The sequence below is a fragment of the Pseudogymnoascus verrucosus genome (assembly GCF_001662655.1).
Source record: "Pseudogymnoascus verrucosus strain UAMH 10579 unplaced genomic scaffold scaffold_57, whole genome shotgun sequence".
In the NCBI taxonomy this organism is placed as follows: domain Eukaryota; kingdom Fungi; phylum Ascomycota; class Leotiomycetes; order Thelebolales; family Thelebolaceae; genus Pseudogymnoascus; species Pseudogymnoascus verrucosus.
In genome coordinates this window covers 32,614-46,655 of record NW_017263708.1, presented here as the reverse complement: position 1 = coordinate 46,655, position 14,042 = coordinate 32,614, and the positions used below count along the sequence as shown (strand labels likewise).

At 48.1% G+C, this 14,042-nt stretch overlaps 5 protein-coding genes across 5 annotated transcripts; 1 reads left to right on the top strand and 4 right to left on the bottom strand.

Annotated features, from left to right (window-relative positions):
* Positions 1–141: 141 nt before the first annotated feature.
* On the bottom strand, positions 142–2,519 carry VE01_09124 (uncharacterized protein). Its single transcript, XM_018278540.2, has 6 exons — positions 2,066–2,519; positions 1,936–2,008; positions 950–1,861; positions 716–905; positions 277–663; positions 142–226 (listed from the first exon to the last, which is right to left on the bottom strand). Exons 1-5 carry the CDS (start codon positions 2,200–2,202, stop codon positions 503–505), a joined length of 1,473 nt encoding a protein of 490 aa, XP_018126485.1. The 5' UTR covers positions 2,203–2,519; the 3' UTR covers positions 142–226; positions 277–502.
* A 362-nt stretch (positions 2,520–2,881) lies between these two features.
* VE01_09123 (uncharacterized protein) lies at positions 2,882–8,747 on the bottom strand (the record flags this gene model as incomplete). The annotated part of the gene is made up of 9 exons (XM_018278539.2): positions 2,882–3,131; positions 3,207–3,515; positions 3,574–4,600; positions 4,674–5,267; positions 5,318–5,653; positions 5,703–5,981; positions 6,059–7,644; positions 7,697–8,513; positions 8,578–8,747. 9 exons carry the CDS (start codon positions 8,745–8,747, stop codon positions 2,937–2,939), a joined length of 5,313 nt encoding a protein of 1,770 aa, XP_018126489.1. The 3' UTR covers positions 2,882–2,936.
* Positions 8,748–10,366: 1,619 nt separating this feature from the next.
* PNC1 (NAD(+) salvage pathway protein) lies at positions 10,367–11,467 on the top strand (the record flags this gene model as incomplete). Its single annotated transcript, XM_018278538.2, has 2 exons — positions 10,367–10,749; positions 10,838–11,467. The coding sequence occupies exons 1-2, from the start codon at positions 10,684–10,686 to the stop codon at positions 11,465–11,467; spliced, it is 696 nt and encodes a 231-aa protein (XP_018126490.1). The 5' UTR covers positions 10,367–10,683.
* Positions 11,468–11,536: 69 nt separating this feature from the next.
* VE01_09121 (uncharacterized protein) lies at positions 11,537–13,057 on the bottom strand. Its single transcript, XM_018278537.2, has 2 exons — positions 12,797–13,057; positions 11,537–12,745 (listed from the first exon to the last, which is right to left on the bottom strand). The coding sequence occupies exons 1-2, from the start codon at positions 12,950–12,952 to the stop codon at positions 11,672–11,674; spliced, it is 1,230 nt and encodes a 409-aa protein (XP_018126488.1). The 5' UTR covers positions 12,953–13,057; the 3' UTR covers positions 11,537–11,671.
* Positions 13,058–13,179: 122 nt separating this feature from the next.
* Positions 13,180–14,028, bottom strand: VE01_09120 (uncharacterized protein). The gene has a single exon (XM_018278536.2). The coding sequence runs from the start codon at positions 13,899–13,901 to the stop codon at positions 13,374–13,376; it is 528 nt and encodes a 175-aa protein (XP_018126493.1). The 5' UTR covers positions 13,902–14,028; the 3' UTR covers positions 13,180–13,373.
* Positions 14,029–14,042: the final 14 nt, after the last annotated feature.

Below are 14,042 nucleotides of genomic sequence, written 5' to 3'. Positions count from 1 at the left end.
ACTTTTAAGGACTTTCTTAGTACTATAGGACAGAAAACACTCTCTAAAGAAGGACAAGCTGTTCTAGTACAGTCGCGAGGCTACTTTAAGCAGAAAACATCCAAAGAACAGAATGCATTAAGTTAAGTTAAACAACGTTCTCTCTCTAGTGCCACTAAAGTCAAGCACATGGACGTGGGGGAGGTATTCCAAAAGTACGCGAGACTTAACACTGTGCATAGTGCTGCTAACGGAGATATTAGTTTTCTTGCTGCAAAGGGTACACAGACAAGTTACTCTTACTGAGACGGTGGGAAGCCGCGCACCAACCGTACCAACCTTGGATATTTCAACCGAGACCGCAAATCCATCACCTAACCGACTGGCTGTATCCACCTACTCCTTTCAATATTGGCTACAATTCTCCATTCTACGCCTATTGGCAGCCTTGAAGTGGAAACATTTTGAGAGTTATTATAGGATGGTATAATAGAGACACATCGCACTAAGCTTGAGGACCGGCTCAATATGTGTGTCTAAAATGGACATCCTCCTGGAGGACAAATCCCTCTTCATCAGCCTTCTTGTTCACACGTTTGAAGTGCAGAGTCATCACTCCAACCAAAATCGCGAGGAGAAACTGGGTGGCTACGGCGCACCATATTCCGGTAGGGTATGAAGGAGCTATATCAGGTCAGATCCAAGTTTTACATCATATCAGATAGTGAATTCATACCTTCCTTCTGTATGAACGTGCATGAAGCGTAGATCCCCCCGATGGCGGCGAATGCGAATTGAATACCGGAACCAACTGAGCGGCGGCTGTCAGATCGAACGTTATTGCTCTGAAACGCGATGATTGTGGGGAGATTTCCGTTGCAGCCTGATACTCCAAGGAAGATGCCAAAGTAGCGAACGCCGTTGTTCTGTTCTGTTAGTCGATGCAAAGCAAATCGGAATGGGGACTCACCTTGCAATATGCTGTCAACAGCAGCCCCACGAGCGTGATGACCGCGTTCAGGACCATGTACGGCATCCGAAGCTTCGTCTTGTCCGCTGCCCACGCAACAGCAACAGTCCAAATCGCACTGAACAGATAGGGCGGCGCGCACAACAGTAACACGACTGCAGTCGAATACCCCATCGTCTTCAAAATCGTCTGAATAAAATACGCAAAAGCATAAATCGGAGCCGAGCAGCAAAGAAACATGAAGCCATAGACCCAAAGCTGCCACGAGGAGATATGCCTGAAGAACTTCTCCTTCGTCAACTTATCGGGTAAACTGTCGCCTCGGTCACGCTCTACGCGATCCATGACAACCTCCAGCTCGGCTTGGGTGAAGTATCCATTCTTGCCTGAGGCGAGGATGCTGTCGGGGAAGTTGAGGACGATGAAGTATCCGATGATCGCAACGCCGATTGTTAGAGCTCCCTCAATGATGAAGATCCATCTCCAGCCCGCAATTCCGTGCGCGCCATCTAGTTTCACAATTCCATAGGCAAGGATATTGCCAAAGGCCGACACGAACAAGTTGACGACATACCACATCGCCATGCGTTTTTGCACCTCATAGCGCATATACCAGCACGAGAGGAGGTACATGCAACAAGGCAAAAACCCTGCCTCAAACATTCCAATCAGCATCCGACAAACCACAATAACACGCCAATCATTCGCAAACCCCATCCCAAGCATGACGGCGCCGAAGCTCATAGCGAGAGCAGACAGCTGCACCCGCGGGCCGATGTAGCGCATGATGAGCGTGGACGGCATCTCGAAGAGCAGGTAGGTGATGAAGAAGACCAGGAGCGCGATGCTGTAGCGGTTGCCGATATTAAAATGGAGGTCTTTGTCCATGCCGGCCACGCGGGCGTTGGAGATCTGTGGGTTGTTAGTGATGTGGGCTGAGTGGGAGGGGTTGGGAGGTTAGGGAGAGAGAGAGAGAGGGAAAGTACATTGACGCGGTCGAGACCTGATACTGAGTAGAGGATGCCGAGGATGGGGATTAGACGCCAGTCAACCTTGCGCCTGCGTGAACTTTAGCGGTGCTCTTGATATCTGAGAGTGAAGAAAGTAAGGACTCACATGATTCTCGCCTCCATCTGTCTCTGCTCAAGAGAGACATCCTCCTCCGCAACCCTATACCCATCCTTCTTCTCGCCATCGTCATTTTTGAAAATTTCCTCCCCGGCTTTATCTTCCACAGCATTTAAGGCCGACATATCTGCAAAAAGTCCACCAAGCTTCACCCAGTAACCTGTAACAAAAGAAGCGATCTAAATTCTGATAACGAGGCTAGAATCATCATAGTGGGATGTCGCTCTTTATATACTCGAGTATTAGGCTCTACAGGAAATGGTTATCCCACTTCGAAGTGGGATAACCATTTCCATTCCCCAACCCTTGCTGGCGGGCTGAAGTTGTGGGGTAGATGCGGGGTAGATGCCGCACCTCCTGAGACCTGTTAAGCTCAATGCCAAGCATGATCTGGAGAAGTGGTCTTGTCGTGCAGGAGGAATCGGTAGACAAAGTGTTGGACTTATTCGGGTAAGTGACTAGTTGGGGATACCGATGGATATCCGTTATGAGCCTCGGGCCTTAGATATAGAACGTAGGCGACCCGAGCATCCCCCTAACCTGAGCTGACCCATTGACAACTATCCACACAAGCAACAAAAAAATAAATAATGAGGCAAAAGAAACATACAACAGTGGGTATTCGCTGGTGGTCACCCACCCAACTACTAATCCACCGATCTCAAGCTTGTGTATGGCAGAGCGGACGGGATGCCCAATTCTCTTGAGTCTATGGTCGTATGTGGTAAATACACCTCATATGTAGAACATATCCTGTAGTAGACTACTTGCAACTATAAAATGCTAGTAGGGCCTTCTCGGAATCTCCTTGTATTTAACTGATGCTGCGTACATTACATCGGCCTCCCTTTCTCCGCACTCAACTAACAGCGGTCACGGTATAAGTAGGCGCGTAGAAGCCCAAGACGCCTTGTTCGCCGAGACTATACGGGTCGAGGTACACCCTCCACTGCGGTTTATGAGTCGCACCATCTTCTAGAGCGTCTAGACCTGAGATGCGAACTATTACATATATCTGCGTCGGTCGAGTGGACGTTACCTGTAAGCGCTTTGCCTAGCGTGAGTGTAAGCAATTAATTCCATGTTATCCTCGTTTGTAAAGTAAGGCGAGCGTTTATATTAGACATACCAAAGCGTGCTGATGTCCACTCATAAAGAAGCGAGTCGTGGGGTTTCGAGATGGCGTACTTTTCACTTCGAGGAGATACGTTGGCTTGTTGCCGTCGCTGAGGACTGTGTCAAGCCAAGTTGGTTTCGTGTATGGAAACAGCATTTGTTGGAGGTAACGGGTAAGAGCTCCCTCCGTGTCTGGGTAGGTAAAGTCGGAGGGGCCGTCGCGGCAGGTGCTGAATCCGGCACGAGACCGCAATGAGCTCGTCCAATGGACCTGGCCACTGAAATTGGGCAGCCTGAGCTGGTCACGTAGAACCGTGAACACCTAGATGCCAAGTCAGTCAATCCACCCGTCCGATCGGAGAGGTTACAGGATCACTTACATAGTGCTCTCCTAGGAAACCGATTTCAAAATCCCGAGCCCTATCTTCTTGATTGCGATCTGGGATAAGCCTTGCTTGTGGGCGCCTAGCACTCCAAACGGACACCAGGGTGGCGGGAACTACCGAAGCCCGAGAATCCTCGAGAGCTGATCCTAATTCTGTCATATCGAATGCTGCCGCAATTGGGGTGTTGACGGCGCTGCTGGTTCCACTTCTTGAAGCATTTAGGCCGGTGCGCGAATGTTGAGCGAATTGCCGGAGTCTATCTGTATTTCGACTACGATTGCTTGTGCTATATATACCTGCAGTGGTAACTGGCTCCGTAGGTGGCGCTTCTTCTGGTCTCTCGGGAGGTATTAGGAAGCCACTCCGTGAGAAGGGATTGCGGAACGAAGTTTCAACTGCTAATATCCTGGAAATAAACTCCGGATTCCGAGGCGATTGTGTAGATGGGACAGATTGCCCAGTTACCACTGCTGAGGGTCTCGACAACTCAGTCAATGGTGTTGCAAAAGGCGTCACACCGGAGCGTCGCTCAGGGGTTGCCAAAGGGGCAACCAGTCCACGCCACTGCAATTGATCCTCATCATCACTCATCTCATCACTCTCAGAAGTGTCTGAGCTAGCAGATGAAGACAGGATTTCTCCTATGATGCCTTTCCTAACCAGCAGCATATTCAGCGACTCCAATGGGACCTCTAGATATTGATGAAGCTCTGTTGCAGCATTAAAAGGTCGAACCTTAAGCGCTTCTAGGAGCTGTTTCGGAAAGTCGGTCACTAATGCACAATCGCGCTTCTTTTGTTCCGAAGAGAGATAGATCTCTAGAACAGGCTTCGCGTCATCGCTTGTGTCGTTGACTCGTACGGAAGAGCCTCCCTCGACCCTCGTTACAGTAAATATCTGCGGAGACAATCCGCGTGCTAGGTGGTAATGAGTTTCGATGTTCGGACTTATCCACACCTTCACGGTCTCCAACAAGGGCTTTAGGAAATACTTAGAACGGCACTTGTAGTGCTCGAAGTACCTGTGCTACCGTTAATCGATCTTCAGTTGATAGTAATCTGATTCCACCACTAGGTTGAAATAGGGTAACATACCTATTTAGAGCATCAGCACGTCTTTGGTAGTTTTGTGACATCTCATGGTCACTCTGAAGCGGCAGATGAGCTTCTGTATTCACTTTGACTTGCTCCGAAAGAAACGAAACGCAACCCAGCTTATGAAGTAGGTCTGTAACCCTTCGAGAATCATCAAAATCGAGATCTAAGAAAGTTTGAGAGTCTTTGAAAATTTCAAAGAGGTTTTGCCGGTCGTTAACGAAGAAATCTCCAACTGCACAGAACGCTGGTTCGCCAGTTGGCAAACGACAGGGCCAGCACTTCACCCCTTGCAATAGCCTTAATTCATTATTTGTCTCTCTTTTGCGACTTATGTCAAGTAGCAAGTCTTTGCTATATTCCCAAGGTGTATCACTGGTGCTGATGAACCCCTGAACCAACATCTTCAGTGTCACGTTCGGCACATCTAAAGTATCTCGGAATAGACTCCGATATTGGTTAAGTGTGCTCATTAAGGCATACTTAGTGCGAAGAATCGTCCGGCTCCAGACACAATCCTCGAGCTTTAGCCAGCGGCCACGATTACCATTATACCCCCGAAGAAACACTAGGGGCTTAGTTTGAAAAGCGTCTCTGCAATTATGTTAGTGAAAACCTTTCAGAGTCAGTCTTATGGAACGCACTTAATCTTTTCTACCGAGCTGCGACGATACACCTCGATTCTCTCGTACAGCCGGAATACAGTTGCCGAATCGTCACTTCCATCTTGCTGCAGTAATCTGAGATCACTAAGTAGCTCATCGATTCCCGCGTTTGGGAGCTTGATAATCGCAGTGAAGAATGATGCAGCAGCGGGAGCATGTTGCTTAATAATCTGTTCCATCGCAATTTTGCTTCGAAGTTGTAGCTCGTTTTGAGAGAATTCCGAGTCATCCCACACGCACTCAGACGGCATCTTCCACTCAAGCGATCCTGTTTCAGATGGTATAGCAATAATACGATTCCTCGGATCGATTGTTCTACAGCATGTTAGTAATGTAGTAGTCTAATAGTCTAACGATTGCTCACATTGCTGGACAAAAAACTTGAAGGTATTCGTACACACTCGATACAGCTTGCATCGTTGTAGATACGTTGGACCTAATCAGATAAAGATATTCAAGAGCCTCAGTATGAGAGGCAAACTTTATGTATAGGATGTTTTGGAACAGATTAGATAGGTCGTTCCCATATATCGCCAATAGAGATGGCTTAGCTTGGAAGCCTCGAGGCGCGTAGTAAACGCAGTTCCCTGCAGAGACAAAAGTATTATCTGGTAAGGCGATGACATTTTTGCAGAATGAATTTCTATTTATATAAGTCAGTGGTCGGGAATCCAAACTGCCATATTGACATTGGTTAGTGCGAGGGGTTAACATCCTCACCTCACGCTCACTTTCTCTGCATTAGATCCTGCTCGTGACTGTATCTCAGAATAGAGCCTCTTCGCTCTCTCAACACTAGGATTCACCTTAAATCCGGGTTGCTCCAGAATCCACAGGTAAAAGTCAAGGTTATCTTCTGTCCCTACATCAAACGTTGAAAGAAATCTCCAGTCTCTTGGCAGACAACCGGATAAGACTAAGAAAGAGCAGGAATCGGAACCGCACAATTCATGACTCTTTTGCACTAAACCGGGGAGGGGTATAAAGCTCTGGCGCAAGGGAACTAGGTTTCCGGTTTGGCAGAGGAAGGTGCGGTGCGCAAACTGTCGTTGTATCTGGCTTGTGAATTTAGAACTATAGACATCCCAATGTCGGCGTATGATATCTAATACGCGATCACTTCTGTTCTCCAAAATCCAGCGGAAATCATCGTGCAGCCCATCGTACTGCGTTGTTAGGCGTGGCACTGTAGCAATGTCCGCCTCGGATTTCAGCCAATCTATGAACTGCCTCTTCTCTATAGCATGAAGGTCTTGGAAGTAATCAGGATGAAGAAACCGAGCATCCCCATACCCAGAAAATAGCTCGGAAAGTTCTGTTGAGGGCGGACTATCTGTATATAAGTCGGATCCTTTGAGGAACGAACCTTTTTCAGCGATTGCAAAATATATTTTCTTCAGGTCATTCCCTATTAACTGATCTTTAGCATGATAAAGATACTTGGCATGACCCACGATATCGGAATGGTTGGCTCTTGTAAATCTTGTATGGTAGCCAACGATTTCCTTCACAATATTGCTGGCATCGCAGTACTTCACGCCCAGCAACTCAAACAGCTTTGTCCGATGTTTACATTTGCATGCCGCCTCGTCGACCAAAAGTAGTGGCAATCCGGACGGAATCCTTGCTCCTAGACTCTGAGGGAAGTAAATTGGAGTAGACACTGTGGGAGCAACACTCCACAGACCATCTACAAGAGGTATGAGTGGTATTTTGCGCAGCTCATATTTATATGTAGGATGGCGTGCGGATTTTCCTGGTGTGAGGATCACTTTTGCAAGGTCAGAGTACCATGCTGATGATCGACTCCTGTCATGAAGAGAGCCGCTACGCTGTAAATCTTGGAGCTCCGTGGAAATCCACTCCGAGTCAGGGGTGCCGACTCCTAGAATGCCAAGGATTCCATGCACAGAGGCCGGGTACGCCGAGGAGACATAACCGTTGTTCGAACCAAATATGGGCTCTCCATCGCGGTCCTTTGCCCAGCTCAAGAACATTAACGATGGCGGGGATGCATAGCTCCCAGATCGAGTTTGGATGACCTCACGTCTCTTTAGACGTTTCACAATACCTCTGCGTATGTTCCGCCAGTACTCACTTGGCTCAGCGGAAGTAACTCCAAGGAACACTAGCCAAGTCTTTGACAGCTGTGCTGACTGCGCCGAGTCGGGGAATACCCTGTTAAAAGCAGCAACTGCATCGACAAACGCTTGCGGGATGGCTCTAGCAATATTAGTATTCCAAGGACTGTCTTCGTCTACAGATTGGCGGTTTGATGTAGTGACAAAATCTGCTTGTACAATAAACTGATATCAAATTAAGCAAGCACGTTTTGGTTCCCTACGCCGTGGGTCTTACTTGAAAGCCAAATTTTCCAAGAGGAAGATATGCATATGTGTGTAACTGCTTCGGTCTAGGTGTCCATGTATTAGAGACTAGCTCTACAGGGAAAGCCAGCACTATATCAGTCTGAGTCAAGTTTGGTCGACGTTCCTCTGTTCCATTAAAAGCGGACGTGTATTGTACCTTATAGAAATGCTCCTTTGTCCCAGTATCCTCGTTCTCGAGAGTCGTGATTCCTGGGAATAAAGCATCATTGGTGTAGCGGCGAAAACGTCTTGACATTCTGGCTTCATTTTGCAAGGAGGCAGATGGGTGTAGGGTGATTTGCAGCCTCTCTAACCGGCGGAGAAATAATATAACCATAGGGTGGATTGCCTCTATATCGAGTTCTAGAGCAGCAGCAAAATTCGTCGAAGCATCGCAGATTCGATCCAGAATGATTGTAGTCTGGTAATCCTGCGAATGGGCTGCAAAATATTCTTCGTCCCATTGAGGAGTAATCATCCCGAGCATCCTAGCCCTATCTAGCTGGAAATAGTAGGGCGGAGAGCGTACATGTGCTCTTTTAGCAATCTTAAATACCGACTTGAAGCCGATACCTTTCTCTCCTGTGTAGCCTTGGCCGGGAGGCTTGGAGCTCCGTCCTGTCCGGCACAGAGCTTGGACGTTTGCCTCGGTGAATCCTGTTTCATTACACTCGATCTTGACAAGTCGACGAGTAACATTGATACAGAGTGTTGGTGTAGATGACGCAAGATACTGATTGTCATCTGCATTTTGTATGACTTCCATGAGGAATCGAGCTCTGCTCGTGTATAAATCGGCGGATATGCTAGCAAACACGTTAGCACTACACTATGAGAAGTTCGAATCGGGCAAGGAAATTGATCTAGTACATGTTTAGCGCCTTCGAAAGATCCTCCCGGATTTCTTCAGCGCCCTGGATGGCTTGCAGCATTCCTCTGCGTCCTTGTCTTGCCTCCTCATCTGCTTGCTGTCTAAACGATTCGGTGAATGAACCTTTGCTTCTTGCAATCCCCTCAATGAATTCTCGTGGATCCTCCATGATGGCTGCATAGGTCGACGCCTAGTCAAAATGATCGCTAATCTTCTCAAATCTCGAGGCTAACTAAGGACGATTTCTGTACCGAGGGCAAACAAAACAAAACAAAACAAAATGCAAAGCAGGGTCTAGCAATATTAGTAGTGTTTGGAAGCACGAGAGGCTAGAGAGATATACACAGAGCGGCAAATTCTGCAACACACACACACACAGAGAGAGAGAGAGAGAGAGAGAGATCCATCGGGGTGATTATCTATCTCCATTACCTAGTGATTGATTTAAGCGCCGGTGGTGGCAGGTGGTGATGCCTGACACACCAAAGAGACTATGATAGACAAAAACCAACAGAGTTCCTCCAGAGGCTGACGAATCATACCACAGAGGATATGCGTGCTATGCACCGTGTCCTAAGTTTAGAGGTGTAGTGAACGAATGTACAACAGAACGATTGACCCTAGCTAGGCAAAATGCGGGTGCTCTTTGGACAGTGAGGTGCGAATCACCTTATCTAGACTATTCTCCATCCAGCAAGTAGGGAAGGTGGGATGAAACGTCAAGATGGTTGTTAAATTAGGCCAGCTACAGGAGTGGAGGTGTTGGAACAATCACGCGAATCCTCCTCCCCCTATGCTCGCCCACCCACTCACCATCCCCCTGTAGTCGCTTGTCCCTCTACATCACCACCACTGGCAAAAAAAAATGAATCCGCCCTTCTCGCCAGCACAACCAGCAAAATATTAAAAATATTGGTCACTACGAGGGTCGAACTCGCGACCTTGGCGTTACTATGCTTCAAACAGGCCCTTATTGCGCCTCATCGCCACGATTGATAATCCAAAAGCCAAAAATAATAAAAGCGTCAAACAAAAACCATACAATAGTAGGTATTTGCTAGTAGTCAAACTATAAGAAGCTAAGTTAATAGAAGAGTATAAACTAATCGTCGTAACCAACCTTGAGCGAAGCGAAAGGTTGGAACAAGCAATGTGCGTCAACTCGGGGCCCCGGGCAGGCAATATGCAGCAACTGAAAATTGCGACCGTAAGTACCTGTCCATAGTAATTTGTATGTAAAGGTACATAATTTTCCTACTCTACGAAATTATCACTTCCTCTCCCACTCTCACTCCCACCCTCACTCCCACCTTCGCCCCCACCCTCGCTCTCGCACTGGCTCTCGCACTCGCCCTCAATTTCGGGGGCTTCTAGGTCAGGAATTGGCTCCTCAAATTTCGGAGGAATTGGGAGGCCAGCCCGAAGAAGAGCTCTTACACTCTTCTTCCGGAGGCGCTCTTCCTTCGTGCCTCAATTCCTGCCCTACGAAGCTGCTTCCGCTAAAACGCCCACACTCTAGTACTGTTACGAAATTGATGCGGGACTGACACGAAATTGACACGAAAACGTTGCGTCGCCTCACCCCGCTCACCGTGGTCACCCTGGTCAGCGTGATCACCCCTCGGCAAACCCTGATTACCCTCGCTTCACCCCTTAAGGCAGCACGGGGCTGAGATCTCACGTTATGCCTATTGGCACGATTGAGAGTAATAAGCAAGTGGATTACAAGCTTGTGTATGGCAGAGCGGACGGGATGTCCAATTCTCTTGAGTCTATGGTCGTATGTAACAATTCTTCTGTGGGGGGAGCATATATACCATCCAAATCTGCTACCTGGGGTGAGAATGGGAAGCATAGGTTCCGGAGAGTGACGTTTATGTCACACCACCCATTTCATTCCACCTATTTAAAACTATAAACCCCATCCTCCTCCACCCTTCAAAAAATATAATAATACAATCTCCTATTAATCCCACCCAATCCAGCATCTAGACCACCCTGCCAACCCACACATCCATCGCATCCGTCAGCAGGCTCACGCGTTACCACCCTTTACCCCGCCAAATACCCCGCCGTCTATCAACAACAATAACAACAACACGATAATGGCGGAACCAGCATTCGAACCGGCACTCATAATAGTAGATTTCCAAGAAGACTTCTGTCCACCCGTACGCCTTTCCCCTCCCCACTTTCCCTTCTTCCCTGTGTCCCACTTCCCCACCATCCACCACCCCACTAACCCCCCACCCCCCACAGTCCGGCGCCTTAGCAGTTCCCCAAGGGCGCTCTATCCTCACCACCCTCAACACCCTCCTCGCCTACCCCTTTGTCCTCAAGATCGCTACAAAGGATTGGCATCCTGCTGGCCACATCAGTTTCGCATCTTCACACCCGGGGAAGGAGGCTTTTACCAGTTTCGCGACGATTACCAACCCCCAGAACCCGTCTGAGAAATATGAAAGTCGGTTATGGCCAGATCATTGCGTACAGGGTAGTCCAGGCGCGGAACTGGTGAAAGATCTGGATCTGTCGAAGGTGGATAGGATCGTGGAAAAAGGCCAAATGGCATCAGTCGAAATGTACTCTGCCTTCTATCCCCCTCTCTCCTCCCCACGCGTCGGGGATAGCGGGCTCTCAGCTTTATTGAAGGAGAAAGGGGTGACGGATGTATATGTAGTCGGCCTAGCAGCGGACTACTGCGTCGCTGCTACAGCGGAGGATGCGGTGAAAGAGGGGTTTAAGGTGGTGATTGTGGAGGAGGGGACGAGAGCTGTTGAGCCGGAGAAGTGGGGGGAGAAGAAGAAGGAGTTAGAGGGGAAAGGGGTGCGTGTTTTGGGAATGAAGGGGAAGGAGGTGGGGAGGGTTATGTTGAATACTAAGGCGTGAGGGGGCTTTGAATTCAATTGATTATAAATTCGTGAATATATTGAAACTTTTCATATTTTTGTGTCATGGGACAAATTAGATGTTTTATTTCGATGACACTAACTTAGAATTGTAAATTCTAATATATAAGAGCATGTTCCCCTAAATGATGCCGAAACCCAAACCAACCAATTTTATCATTAGATTTCCTTTCACGACCCCAACTTACCAGTCATTATAAAAATAATCCGGGCTCGAAGCCCTTAAAGGGGCTCTTCGATTCGCATTACGTTGTATCCTCGGCCGTATCGACGCTTGACATTTCGGGCACGCCTGCATCGTACAGCCCGGGCACTGGAGTAGATAACTCCAACTCACATAGCACTTCGGGCACGCCGTACGTCCTTGTATTTTTGGCCACCAGCCGTCGTGGAGGCAGGTTGATGTAGAAGCCCCGTAAGTGCTTCCCTCTGTTGCAAAAGAGTAGCTAGGGAGATTGACATTTGCATATCGTTCCCGGAATTCTTTAGCTTCATCATCGGCAGTCTTCTGCCACATCCTAGTCTGTTCATCTTGTCGTTTCTGCTCTGCTGCCTGTCGTTTTCTCCACGCCTCATCTGCTTCCCGCGTCTTTCTCTCCCACTCCTCCTGCTGTTGTTTCCGAATCATTGCTGCTCTCTCTCTCTCGATCCTGGCAAGCTCTTGCCTCTCCATCTGTTCTCTATGCCATATTCTATATTGAGTCGCTTGTATCCCCCTATTATCGGCTAGATCCGCAGCATCCACCTTCTCTTTCGCATTTCGTAACTGGCTTTCCTCTTTCTTCAATTCTGCCTTCCTTACCCCTAGTACCCTCTCTTTCCAATCTTTCTCAAGTTTCCTCTCCTGTCTCTCAATACCCTTGCGTTCTTTCTCATCCTCAGTGTCTTCTGCCTTCCTGTATATTGGTGATAATAACCACGTTCCCCAGCTATTCTTCCGTGCCTCTGCCGCTGCCTCAGCAGCTACAATACTATCCAAATTTTTGATTTCTTGCTCCAACCGGCGAACCTCTCTGCGTAACTCAAAGATCGAGGAGTCGAAGACATTTTTCTCGGTCCGCCATCGTGCACTACGTTCTTGCTTCGACTTTAGAAGTGCGGCGATTTGTTCGTCTTCACTAAGTGCTCCTGTCCGCGGGGTCGAAGCAGGTGTTTGTGTAGTTTGAGAAGAGGGTCCACTTCGTCTTATGGTGGGGTACTTTAAGTCGTACTCCCGGCGTTTGTTTTCATCTTTTAATGTCTCGAAGGCCTCTCCGAGCTTTCATATTTGATTTTAGCATACTGCAATTTCACCAGAAAATTATCATACCAGTTGAAAGGCCTTAGTAGCATCGTGCTTGGTATTCCGATCTGGGTGGAGCTTGAGTGCTAGTCGTTTGTATGATTTGATGACTAGCTCGAGCGAAGCCGTTTGCTCCACTTCAAGGACCATGTAATAATCCTCTATCACTAGTGCTGGTGCCATATCTGAGCAAATGTGTTCTTAGGAGTTTCTCATCCAGTGTGCGCCGTTTGCAAGAAGAGTCAAACTTGCCTTATCGCAGAGCCTCGTAGCAATAGCAATAGCAATTGCCCTTCTTGACTATGGCTAGAACCTCAAGAAAGTGTGTCACGTGGGATATATGCACTTCTGCCCAAGGATTGGCTTGAGAATAGTGCCCGAGTAAAACATAGCAAGGCTGGACGAGAATGTGGCGGTATATTTATTGTGACTATGCTAATGCACATTATTGCGTTAAAATGACAAAGACATTGCCACACACTACTCATAAAGAGCTATCCTATCCTAACGTCTATCTCTAGGTCCAGGACGCACTCTGTCACGGGACGAATCTATGCTTTAGGAGTCTCACACACAGCTATGGTTTATACACTAATTTTTCTTGCTACCAAATCCTCACAAATTCCCAGATGATTCCGTCAGATAACTTATTTCCAGTCCTCCCTAGCGTCTGCAGCCCCCCTTCTACTTTAATCACTATGGGTCGAAGCGTCGAAAAGTCTAACATCTGCATGATGTAACCACCTTGTGGCACCGGAGTGATAGAAAAGTGTCTCCATCTATCATGCTGTTCTGCCGAGCACTTCAGTCCCCCCTTCCAATCGTGACACAGAAACTTATTCGAAACGCGATTCCGGAAACCGAGCCAGCCTTCGGTTTCCACACACGCCCAGTGGATGGAGCCCCCGCCGCCTGGCGGGGTCAGCACAACCTGCCCGCCAAGCAGCGTAATTACATGCCCGGACGAGACAGAGCGGATAATGAAGGTGGAATCGTGCGAAGGGACACTGCTAGACTGGTCTTGATTTCCCGGGAGATCTGCGGTAAAGGTGTTGGAGGTTGTAGTTGGCGTGTAAATGGTAGAGTCGTCAGGGTCGGAAATGGATTCAGAGTCGAATTGGTTGGGGCTCATAGTGACGTTTTTGGCCGGCGGAGAGCTGTGCTTATTTGAAGTTGAAAGCGGGGTAGAGGTTATCCCGCCGGAATGCGGTTTATTCAGGTGTCTTCATGCAGCCCACGCCCTTTTCAGACGTTGTCAGAATGAGTTTGTTAG